This window comes from Phalaenopsis equestris, unplaced genomic scaffold (assembly GCF_001263595.1).
Source record: "Phalaenopsis equestris unplaced genomic scaffold, ASM126359v1 Scaffold000226, whole genome shotgun sequence".
NCBI lineage: Eukaryota > Viridiplantae > Streptophyta > Magnoliopsida > Asparagales > Orchidaceae > Phalaenopsis > Phalaenopsis equestris.
The window spans coordinates 1,835,803-1,849,395 of record NW_018164668.1 but is presented as its reverse complement, the minus strand read 5'-3'; the positions used below and the strand labels follow the sequence as shown (position 1 = coordinate 1,849,395).

The window sequence follows — 13,593 nt, the reverse complement described above, 5'->3', positions numbered from 1 at the left end:
ATTCGTGTTCGGCTCGTTAACTTAGCTGTGGTGATTGCGGGGTTTTGCAACGATTTCACGAACAACGGACCGTTTTGACAGCCCTATGTCTAACACGTGTAGGAGACGTGTTCATTTCTGCCCGTCATTACGCGATTCCTTAACTACCGACAATAAAACAAGAGAAATAAAAATATTATTAATAAAAAAATATTTATTTTCCCCATTTTTACAATAAATTTTGCCAAACAAAAGAAAAATATCGATTCAGTAACATGAAATTGACGGCAATCATATACATATACACAATAAATGTGCTTTATGCGACAATCAAAATGGTAATAAACAAACAATTATAGCAGAGAGAGAGGATTCAGCATAGAAAACCAATTCATATATAGGAATGATTAGAAAGCTTATATCCAGAGGCCAAGGCGGAGATAGCAAGCGCTAAGAAAGCGAAGAAGGCCATGCTGATGGAAGCAGAGGATGCGTCGGTGAACAAGTTGTCAGCACCCTCTCGCATGCGGTTGGTCATTGGAATGGCCGCAGACAATGCTGAGATCATCATATATGCGGCCACCTGAAATAAATTTTTTATTGCAATAAAATGACCATATTAAGGTTATGCTTTGATCGATTAGTTGGAACATTTTGGTCTATTCGCAGCACTACTAACCATGCATCATTAAAGATGGAATGGTAAACAATGAAGGGACACAGAAAAAATATTACATCAGTCCTAAGCATGTGGAATAATGTGCGTAGTCAATAAAATCAAGTCAGGACACCCCACACGAAAGAAAAAAAAAAATGGCGCAGTAACACGGAGAATATTCCCCTCATATTATTCATGTGTTATTGTATGTTATTCATGTGTTATTGTGTCATGAGAATATTCTTGTGTTATAATAACACAATAACGCATCAATAACATATGAATAACACACAATAACACCAGAATAACATGGGGGAATATTCCTCTGTGTTACCGTGCAGTTTTTTACTCTGTCAGGAATATTCCCTGTGTTATTCTGGTGTTATTATGTCTTATTCATGCGTTATTATGTCCTGAGAATATTCTTGGTGTTATAATAACACAATAACACATCAGTAACATATGAATAACACACAATAACACATGAATAACATAAGGGGAATATTCCCCGTGTTACTGCGCCATTTTTTTTTCTGCCATGTGGGGTGTCGTGACATGATTTTATTGACTACGCACGTTACTATACATTCGTAATACTAATGTAAAATTTTTTCAGGGACACAAGGTTGAATGATAATTGTCCATTAAATTGAGACAAAATATTTCATATGTGAAAATCTATGATGCGAAGGTATTTCTAATCAAGGAGCATTGCATTGTCCTATTCGTATCGAACACGGACACAACTCTTCGACAAAAAAAATGTTTGATTTTAATATGTGCCCCCCTAAATTAATGAATTTAATGTTCTGAAAACAATATTTTAAGACTAAAACCAAAAAAAAAAAAATTTATGTAAATTTAAGGAGGATTTACGAACATACCGCTCAGTTTTTATGTATTTACACACTAACATGTAATTTCAAAGATTATATATATGTCCCCATGTCATATATATGAAAAGTGGTATATCACTTTTTATAAGTAAAAATTATATTATATTAGATGTGATGTGAAAGATTTGGGTGAAGTAAATATAAAAATCAAAACATGTTTTTTAAAATTATTTATTTATATTTTTTATTAATGTTTTGATTTAAATTAAAACATGTTTGATTAAGATAATTATTTTTAAAAGTACTCAAAAAAAACATTTTATTCTGATTATTTTTAAGAACAATTTGATCTCATTTTAAAAATAAAAAATGAAAAATATTAAAATTATATCAACAATAACTACAAACAAAATGATGTCAAACGAACTCTTAATTTTTAAAATTGATACTACTAAATTTTTTAGTTTTTCTTTAGCATTATCAGTAAAATTATATTATATTATATAATTTTAAGCCGTGACCTTTTGGTTGGCAGCTATGAAGTCAGTCGTGAGTCCTCTTCGCTCACATGTTTGAGTCCACCTGAATGTATCTGTCTTGCAGTGCGGATCAAGTGGTAGACACACGAGTGTAGTTGGGGGCTCGTTTAATAGCCTCTGATCATTATATATATATAATATATATATATATAACTCAAAAAATATGTTGATTTTTAACCACAAGGAATCAAATAATCAATCTAAAAAGTTTCCCAACTTTTCAAAAAGGTTCTCTTTGAAGTTCTTGCAGTAAAGTTCAAACATTTTACTATAATTATTTTCCCTTCAAGGAAATATTCCTTTATTTGCACGAATATTAAAGCCTAACTTCATACTAGTTATATTATCAAATGAAAATGTATCACGGCTTATACTTCCTCTAAACAACTAAAATACAATTCATGATAAGAACTACTCCTATTTATCAATTTCAAAAGCACAAAAGACAGAGTAATAAGAAACTAAAATACAATATGCAGCATATTCTCCACAAACAGGAGAAATTACAATAATTAATGAAAACATTTCGATAATTATTAAAAATATATAATAATATTTCACATGTTAATAAAATAGTTTTAACAAATATAACATTCACTTTAATCTCATGATGCTATAGCATGAACATCAAAAGCAATGAGGTACTAGGTTAAGTATTGGAAAAAATATTACCTCAGCAATACTGATGCATCAGTACTCCAATGAGGATGTGTCACATATGCAATGGTTCCACCATAATGCCACGTGACACCCCCCCATTGGAGTACTCCTGAGGTAATATTTTTTCTAAGCATTGCGTATTCTAAAATTTAAGATTTTTGAATAAATAATTAAAAAGTTAATATTTCTTTCTATATAATTTAGACATTTTAATATTTTTTACCCACTTTTCAACAAATTGTTTTGCTCAGTAACTTAAAATATTTTAATATTTAATAATTTTATTGACACTTGAGAATGAAGTTGGTTCCCCTCTCAATGAAAAGTTTGTATATAGTTGGAAAATAATTGAGAGTCTGTTTCGGGCAGCTCTAGTTTATTAAAAAAACAATTGTGAATCTCATAAAAATAATCTTTTGTTCAAAGAAATGTAGTGACTATTATAATTTTTTTTTTTTTTTGAAAAAGTTAGATCGCAGCTAGAAAGCTGCTATCGTATTTAGCAAGGACCGGAAGGAAAACATGGATTTTAGTTGTAATTTTTTGAAAAAACTGCCAAAACTCAATTCACCCAAACAAATAAAACTGCGGTGAGACACCACAATGTCGCCCCAAAAATGACCTTAACAAATCTAAGCGGATAACTATTTAATAGTTTTTATAAAATTGTGGATCTGAGCCAACCAATGCGAGAAAGAGAATTTGGAAACAGAGAACAATCGAAATGTTGGCAAGAGGAAAAAAATATTACTTCCTAACCTCTGACACGTCTGGACGGCCAACCGTCGGGCGCCATGCTGCCCGACTCCAACGTGTATGGCGACCTAGTATCCAACGGTTGACCGTCTGACGTGCGATGTCCGAACATAATATTTTCTAGTTTCTTAAGACCTAAAGCATTCTCTCTTTAACAGTTTTCTAATAACTGGTAATTTTTAAAGGGGCAATATTCCATACAATTGATGACCTTTATTAAAAAATATGAAACAGGTTCTTTAACTATTCAATATTATAGAATTAGATTCAGAAGCACTTCTTATATGTGAAAATCATCCCGGTTGTCTCGTTGCCACTCAACTAATCCAAAATTATCTTAATAAAAAAATAATTAAAAACTGCAATCAGAATTTGGTGAGGAAAAACAAGACCGACACAAAGATTATGATGTCAGGATGAAGCCACCCAAAAACACGATTGATGCTTCAAATCAATCAGACAAGACAATCATCAGATGATATCATCCACCTTTCCAATGCCCTTATACTTCTAATACGCCATTAGAGAGAAGATAAAACCATTCGAAGAAAGGATATAACAGAATTTAACAAACTTTTGATCGAATTCTGACCTGATCTGCGGCGAAATCGAAAATCGTGCCAGCCCTAGCGGGCATCAAATCACGGCCCGTGCTGAGACGGTGAACCTGCCGAATCAGCTGGGCCGACGAGTACAGAAACACCAGAATCGATATCGCCAATAGATATCTGAGATCAAACAAGACCGATCAATCATCAACCTCTAACTCAGATCTCCATCGAGATCCATTGTTGAAAACCAGCCGACTCACCTGTATTCCTCGTAGCGATCGAAGTTCATCCAGTCGCCGTGCTTGTTAGAAGCCATAAGGACGAAAGAAAGCAGGGAGAAGAGAAATTGAAGCGCGCGAAGAAGCAATTCCCCCTTCTTACGGAAGTCCTCCCTCTTCCATCGCTGCACCACGGATGCGATGGCTGCGTCGCCATCTGTGGTCGGCCGCGGGTGCTGTTCCTCGACATCTTGAGCTCTATGAGCCTTTTGCTCCCCCGGAGGATCAATCCCCTGCTTGCTGGTGCCGTTATTGGCGACCGCCATTGATGGGTCTCGTGGAGGTTAATGGTTGCCGGCCAAGGAAGGAATGGGAATGGAAGATGTTTCCGGAAGGGGCTATCTATATATATACACACGCGTTGAAGAGGCGATTGAGGCGCCCCTTTGAGGGAAGAAAATTCATTATGATCTTTGCATAGATTTTATTTTCTTTTTTTTTTTAAAAAAAATTGTTTTTAATTTTCACCAAATTAAGTTATTTTCTAAATTTTAGAAGATTTACATATGACAATATGATTATGTACGTAAAATATGTGTCAGCGTGGATTTTAAGAAAATCTAATAGTCGCAATAGGGAAATTACAACAAATGAGTGCCCGTAAAGAGAAGATTAGGCGACCCACTTATATGATTGGATGTAGCCGTCTCGGCCAAAACCGAACGCTGATTGAGCTAGGGGAAGGACAAAAAGAACATCTGAATGATCTGAATCCGAATGAATCAGACTCAAACAAAGGCAGATAAGCATTCGAGTTTATCACAACAAGAAAGTTGACCGAAGGCATCGACCTACATTCGGGTGATTCGGACTTGAGGGAAGAATTCAAATCCTCATTATTACCAAACGTCCTACAAATACTCCAGAGGCTCTTTGTTAAGGACTAAAAAATAGTGATACAACAGTGACACGTGATCATCTCATAAGTTCTCCTTGTAGAGAAATGAGCTACTTATTAGCTTACGATGATTCACCATTTGCGTGATAGCCAAATATCGCTCTGTTGACAGGAGCTCCTCATCCTTCCAGGGATCAAGAGTCGACAACCAGACTAGATCAACTGATCAACAACCCCACGTTTTACCATTCATTATTGTTCATTCAGCTCTCTCTCTCTCTCTTCTTTCTTATGCTCTATTTCATGGATGTGATTTACAGACTAACTAGGATTCAACAAATTGTGAGACAAAAATTGACCTTAAAAATTAGGAGCATTTACTTAGACTTTACTTTTTATATTCATGCCACTCAAATCTTTTATATCACATAAAATAATCATTGTATGTTTTAACTTTTAAAATGTCAGATACATATTTTCATGTATAACTAAGATGGTATTTATATAAAAATGAAAGTGTAGGTCTTAGACATATAAAAAACAAGTAGTGAGATAAATATATACATAAGAATTGGAAGATATGTATGTAGATCTTCCAAAATAATAATGATGAGATTAATTTGGTTATAATAGATTTTAAAAGCTCAAGAATTTTTGTAAGATGAGTGTAATAAGTTATTTAAGCGATTATTCATGTGTTTTACTAATTGCAAAGCAACTTAAAATATCATTATAATCTTCTTGTTGAGTTGATCTAAAATCCAAGTCTTGCCGATTTAAGGCGAATCGATGAAGGTTGTTTAGTTGTTGATGTCTGTTGGCTCGTGATCTCTTCAAATATGCTCAGAATGTTTTTATATTCATCACATGTATGAGATACTCTTATGTTTCTCAAGTTCGTAGGCTTTCATTGATATACAATGTACAAACACCCCTTTTGTAATTTGTTCAACTTGGATGAATTTTAAGTTTAATATTTGCTTATAACCTCATAGCCTTGTTGTCATGTGTTCGATCAAACATCCCCATGCTCACCTCCTAGCCATTGAATCGCTATCAACTGACTGCCATCTCCTGCAATGAAATTTTATAATCAGTTATCTTCACCAAACTGATGTTTTCTTACTTCTGTCATTTGTCTATCATTATTCAATTATCATTATTTGATCACTATCATGTGATTCTTATTATACAATCATCGTTGCTCAACCATCATCTTCACACTATCATCATTCAACTACCAGTATTTAATGAACTTCATTGCCATCCATAATTTCAATAATAATCTTAAGAGGTATCAATCTAAACTCCACACATTAATATATTAAACCCAAAATCTATGGTATCAAGCACCAATCATCTCAAAATGATTTAATCAAAGACCGATCAACCCAAAATCTCTAAGATGGCCTCCTCCATTTATAGGTCTAGTTTAACTCCACCTACAAGTGGATATATAAAAGGATACATCGAATGAGAAACATAATTTATAATATAACACTATTATATAGTTATGTATGTAAAGCATGCATCTGGGAAAGAAATGTTTGTAGACTATATAGCAAGTTGATGAAATAAGTCAGACTTGTCTCATTAATCTGTTAAATGAATCGAATTTGACTTATCGAATTCATTGAGATGTTGATTGAGCCAATATTTAGTTTATTGTACAACTGAATTAGTTGAATTTGATCGAGTGACTCTGCCAAACTGTATGGCAGTGCGAATTTCAATCACGTACATGAAGCTGTACTCGTACTGCTTAATTCCTAGTGTTTCCATTGTTCTCGTACTGCTTAATTCCTTTCCATGTGGTTCTCTTTTACTTTTCTATAGAGTCAAACCCCCAAGAGAGGGTCAATTCAACTAATATGTTGAGTTGACCATATCTTTGTGCAATTACACACAGACCATCCGAAACTTGCTATTTACAAATCAACCAATTTCTTTCATAAAATTTTTCAAATTCTCACTCAAATATCTAAATTCTTGAAAAAACCGACCAATTTTCATTTTTTATCAAATTCTCAGTAGTTTTTTTTTTATCATGGCTTCTGTAAATTCATCGGTTTGACAGTTCAAAAAAATCAAATGGGCGGTTAATTTTCAAACAACAATGTTTTGGGGGGTTTGTATGCAATTATCCCAATTTTTAATTAAGATAGAGAGGCTATTCTTCTCATTGCATTTTCACCATAACATCCATATTGTATAGTTTACCAATAAACAATATAGAAATTACATGAAAATAAACTTTTTATAGTTATTTCTAAATTTTGTCTTTTTATAAAATTAAAAATTAAGAATCCCTAATTTGTGTCTCTCTTGGTAGGAAGTGAAAAAAAAATTGTTTTCTAATCGCCTATGAAAATTATTTAAGTAATTCCATTTTTCTTGGAACATTTATGCTTTGCAATGGTTGTAATTTGTGCTAATGCTTGTTATACTTATAAAATTGTTCAAAAAGCTTGTAACTTATAGCAAATTTTCATCATTTTTCCGAAAAATATGTAGTTTTTGCCTATAGATATATACCTTCTAATAAATTTTGGAAGATTTACATGCATGCCGCGCAATTCCTATGTATTTATATATCTAATTTCTAAATTTCAGTTGTTATATGCTTTCCAGGCAAGCCGACCAAGATGTGTGAGCAAGACTCTCAAGATAATCTAACGATCAAGATCAAAGAAAATATGATAAACCCCATTAGAAAAAGCTACAAGTCCTTATGAATTTGACCGGCTGAAGACCACCAGATTCACTGATAGCCAGCCGACTGAAGGGTTGTCAGCAAATTGGGGGGCTATCAACTGAAGGTTAAACAACTAAAGGGCCACCCAAGCTAACGCGTGGCAGAGATTCACACAGATCCCTTTAAAATAAATGATCAACTGAAGGTCTAACACCCCAAACAATCTAATAAGTATTAATGTGAAGCTCTTTCAAGAGCTCCCCCAAAGATCATCAAAGATCACCAAATTAAAGATCACCAAAGAATACAGCCATACAAGTCGAACAGCCGTCTATCTACCATACTCAAAATTCGATTGACTTCATATTCAACAGCTGAACGTTCACCCAATAAAGAGTTGACCCAAACTAACTCAATCAGCCGACCCAAGGACCTGTCGAGCATAAGGTCTAGGCACACAGAAAGGCTATGATACCCTTTATAAACCCTCTAAAGTAAAGGAAAAACATATAATATTACATTTTTTCCCTCTCTGTTCTATAAATAGGAAAACCATATCTTGTATTAAAAACTTTTTGGCTCTTCTCCTCAGACCCTTTTTTTGTAGGGGGAACTCTCTCCCCCTCTTGTCTAAAGTAAAGGTAAAACATATAATATTACATTTTTTCTCTCTCTGTTCTATAAATAGGAAAACCATATCTTGTATTAAAAACTTTTTGGCTCTTCTCCTTAGACCCTTTTTTTGTAGGGGGAACTCTCTCCCCCTCTTGTTGTAACATCTACTTCCAGTTTTCCTCAGATGAGCAAGTCGTTGTGCACTCTCTCCTCTCCCTCTCTCTATCTCTCTCTACCAATCCCTCGTGGTTTCTATCGTTCCATTCCTTGGGCACGCCTCACAAGACTAATTTGATGTTTAAACACAAAATACTAACTTTAAGAAATAAATTTTAATTAGTAGACTTCAATGAGAAAACGATTTTATTGTGATCCTTCTCATTCCTACTCTCTTTCAAGTCCCACACATGCACTTCTATAATTAATCGTTTGGGTTTAATATTTTTAATGATAGTCTTTGATAGATGTTCGTGTGCAACATCACCATAGTAGAGTTTCTTCCTAACCTCACAATAGTAGCTAAACTTGCCACTTTTTTCTATGTCTGGCATGTGGAGTTAAGCCACCAATATATGAGAGATTATTCCATCACGACACTGATGCAAATTTGCGTCCGGAGTCCACTTGCTACGTGACAAGTTGGTCCCACTGTAATACGTTGATTTGGTAGGTTTTATAGAGGAGTGGGGCCCACTTGCCATGTGGCACATGCCCACTGGACTCTGAATGCAACTTTTGCGTCCGATGTTCTGATGGATCAATTTTTCCCAGTATAGAGAGTGTTCTTCATGCTCCTGCAATTATAAGCCAGATTTTATTTCTTATGCTATTACGATTTCATATACAATATTATTGTACACTATTGTATAACATGTATACATCAACATACAAAATTATTGTACATGTAGTCCAAATGCATCTAGAATTCGCACATAATGAATTTTACCATTTTTAAATTCATTATTTCATTTGATTATCATGCTCTTAATTGGTCTATTTTGTGGTGTTTGATGAATTATGTGTGGTAGCAAGTTTAATTCTTCATAAATTTGTTCTTAGATATTCACTAAATACTTAAAGTGATTAGTTTTAGTAATTACTCTATTAAGTAATAATCATGTTTTTTTCATTATTTTCCTTCACACCAAATGGCTTATAATGCATCAATATGGACACAAAAACAAACCACTAAACAGGGCCTATTTATAATAAAAATTTTAAACTATAGGATACAAATATACATTTACCATGATATAATAATTTTCTTGAAAATTAATACAATAAAATAGATAGCTTTATAAACTAAATAATTACAAAAGGAAGTCATATAATAATACATTTTTTAATTACTCATAAATATAGATTTAGACTTATTAATCTATTAAAACTAATTAAAGAAAAATAATAATTTGTTATTAAAGATTAATGAAGTTCTAAATTAAAAATTGATTCTTTTATAAAAGATAATATATGAATAGTAGAAATAATTTATAAAATAAATCAAACTAATTAATCATAATTGGATTTAAGATACAATTTAGCTATTTTGATAATATATTTTAATATAAAGGACACATGATTGAACTTTAAAGTTATGCAATATGTTTTTAAAGTTGAAATTTATTATTTATGACAAGTGCCACATAAACATGTTAGTTTTTGTTTTTCTTTCTTCTTGATGGAACTAATAAATAGTGTTTTTAGCAACTATTGGTCTAGCTTCAATTAAATAGATGTGTCTAACAGAACATGCTTAATTTTTGAAGAGAAAATATTAGGTGCGTGCAATGCACCTACAAACATCGTATAAGAGGAGAACACGCCTGTATACACACTCGCTCCTCTTATTTGTTGTTCATACATGTGTTGCTCACACCTAATATTTTCTCCATTATTGAGGAGAATCCATATATCATAAGTGACTACAAATCATTTATTTACATAAACATGTTTCATTAAAATAAAGAAAATCCAATCCACTTTAAAAAAAATATAAGCACAAATGCCATCAATTAACTATAAGAATCTTTAAGATGTATTTGTTTCCGTTCATTTTTCTCTTTTTTTATTTTAAAAGGAGTCGTCAGCTTGTCAATCGTCGTATACTTCCCCCATTTGAATAAATCTCCCTCCCGAACCATATAAATGATTCGAAGTGGAGAGAAATTGAATACAAAGGGACATACGACAAAGTGACAAACAAGAGAAAAAGTAAAACGTGGAGAGTCTACGTGCGGTAAACCTCGCAAGGATATGTTAAGAATGTCCGCCCAAACAAGATCGGGTAGATGCACCTTAAACCAATATCCGCGAAAGAAGTATCTACATAGACTACCCATAACCAGAGATTCAGGTGTATGTACCTGTTCTGGGGTCAAGAGCACTCCCAGAGGAACGTGTTATTACTGGTTAATTACATCTTGGGGGATACCCAAGAATACTCTCGATAAAAAGAGTTTCGCTTCATATTATCATAGACCTGGGGTATAGGAAATCAAATGAAGGTTATTGCGTGTGGGAACAGTCTCAATGCTTTAAAGCTCACGCTAAACAATCAAGCAGAGAGTGAGTCTCTCACATCTCGCAATGGGTAGCGGCTCATCGACACATGGGGCCCACGGAATAACCTAAATCATCTTAACGGGGATCTCCCAATACGTCAAAGCACATCCGGGCCAAAGGGCAGAGGACAAATTGTCGTATCCCAAATGGGCGGCAGCTCATCGGCATCGGGCCGTCAAGGTGATATCAACGAGGTCAATGAGCGACATGGCTCAAAGGGGCTCAACAAAAAGGAAGGTAGAGTGAACCTAAAATGTAGAGGTAATTAGGTCGGGGTACCACGGACCCGTCATACACAGCTACTAGGACCCTAAGTCTACCTGGTCGTGAAGGTAGTCGACCCAACACGTCCTGAAATCCCCGATCAGCAATCCGTGAATTGCATCATCCACGGGAACCTCGGTAGCCCTAAGGTCAAAGAAAAGAAACTCTATCCTATGACTACAAGCTGGAGCTCCAAGAAGTGGGACTTATACCTGCCGAAGTAGCAAGAATGCCTCAGGAAAGAAGAGAAAGTGGAGTTTCAGCTACAAAGCTGGAAACGCTCCAAACAAAAGGACTTACACCTCATCTGGGCCGGGGAGCCTTCTAACACCCTAGGAGCACTAGACAACCACATATATGAAGGTATGTTGGGTCAGTCAGGTTGGAAAAGTACAGGGACTCCTCCTCGGGACATGCAAATATGAATGCAGTTATCTGGAATGATCCTAAGTATTGTGGAGACCCTTTTAATATATGCAGGAAAGTAAAAGTTGCAATTTTTAGATCCTGAATATTTTAATCCTAAATTTTAATTATCTTAATATTTTATTTAGGATTTTGTAGAAAATTACAATTTTAGGGTCCTTAATGAGCCTATGCTGTATCGTGAAATCCCAGATAAAACACAGAAAGAAAACAAAGAAAAACACATGCAAGTGCAGACATGCAACATGATGTAAAGAATAAAGCAAAGCAAGTCAAACAAAAATAATAAACAGGTCGGTGCCGCTTATCCCTGAAAAGAAAAGGGCGGTCGGACTCCGCATATACATCCTCGGTCCTAATTCTATACATTAATATAAAATGCAGAATTAAGATACGAGGCACGAGCATCTACTCCTGGTCCCCTCCACGTGGTTTCTGTGCTAACGACTCGGAACCCGTGCCCGTATCTTATTTCTGCTACATGACTCTCCTAGACTCTAAAAAAAAATACATAGAGAAAAGAAAAAACTCAATCCTGCATGGAAACAAGTGTCAGCGGGAAAATCACATGCACATAACGTATCATGAGCCATGTCTTAAAAGTGGGGGGAGCTAATAGCACCTGCAAGCAAAATGGTTAGAAGTCATTACTTGCTCCCCCCATAGCGGTACCTGTGTGTGTATAAAAATAGACATGACACCCTGCAGAAGAACACCCTAACACACTACCACACATATGCAGTATGCAGTCACACCACAAGCACAATGCAAAAGAAAAATGTCTGACTAGGGCAACCAATCCAACAGAGAACAATAGTCAGACATCAAAAGGACTACCTAGCACCCTAAATCCTAGCCTAGCACACCATCTAACGAAAAGTGCATCAAGCTATTATCTATGTCGGGGGTAAGTCTAGGCATAGTATGACTTTGACGGGGTCGTCATACCGGCCCCATCCTAAAGATCCAAAGGATCTAAAGGGTGTCACGAAGAATGGTTACACGAATTAGATCTATTAGATCTTTAGCACAGTCATACTCGTGTCAATCCCGGTGACTTAACTCGCATAGCTCATTGGGATCAACCCAACAAGCAATGCTCGTTAAGGCATCGCGACCAACACAGAGTCACTCTCCTAACGAACCTGACTCGATATCCATGCAAACATGCAAATGCAAATGCTAATGCAGTCAAATCGAAACATATAAGTAGTGATAAACATTATTGTTTTATATGCAAAAAAAAAACAATAATTTTGGCATATAAAAAGAAATATAACCAAAATATACCTTCGCGAGAGAGGTTGCTCATTGACGGCGAAAAAGGGGAACTCACGAGGTAAAAGAAACACGCGCCTTCTCAAACAACGACAACGCTCGCTGTCCGGCGACGTCGAAGTGCTCAGGTGAAGTATCCGGCCGCCGGAAAGGTGAAATGGCAAGGTGGAGGAGTTGGCCGAGAAAAAGAAGAAGAAGAAGAAAAAGAAAAAAAAATAATAAAAAAATTGGAAGAAGGTGAAGAAGAAGAAGAAATAAGAGAAGAAGAAAGAGAGAAATAAAAATAAAAATAAAAATAAAAATAAAAATAAAAAAATTTCGGAAGAAGGGAAAAAAGAAGAAAAGAAGAAGAAGAAGAAGATAATGAAGAAGAAGGAGAAGAATTAGAAGAAGAAGAAGAAGAAGAAGGAGGAGGAGGAGGAAGAAGAAGAGGAAGAAATAAAAGAAGAAGAAGAAAAATTGGGAGAAGAAGAAGAAGAAGAAGAAGAAATAAAAGAAGAAGAAGAATACGGGCTTCGCCGGCGAGGAGAAGGTCGGCGGTTTCGCGCGAACGCCAAGGGGAGCGGGGTTTCGCCGTGGGTCACGATTCACAGGAGAGGGAGCGGGTGTTATTTTTTTTTTAGCCCCGAGAGAGAAACTTTCTTTTGCATATATATAT

General features: G+C 35.1%; 1 protein-coding gene across 1 annotated transcript; it reads right to left on the bottom strand.

The window, feature by feature from the left end:
• Positions 1-250: 250 nt before the first annotated feature.
• LOC110023694 (CASP-like protein 4B4) lies at positions 251-4,633 on the bottom strand. The gene is made up of 3 exons (XM_020723228.1): positions 4,240-4,633; positions 4,021-4,156; positions 251-562 (listed from the first exon to the last, which is right to left on the bottom strand). Exons 1-3 carry the CDS (start codon positions 4,521-4,523, stop codon positions 371-373), a joined length of 612 nt encoding a protein of 203 aa, XP_020578887.1. The 5' UTR covers positions 4,524-4,633; the 3' UTR covers positions 251-370.
• Between the last annotated feature and the right edge of the window lie 8,960 nt (positions 4,634-13,593).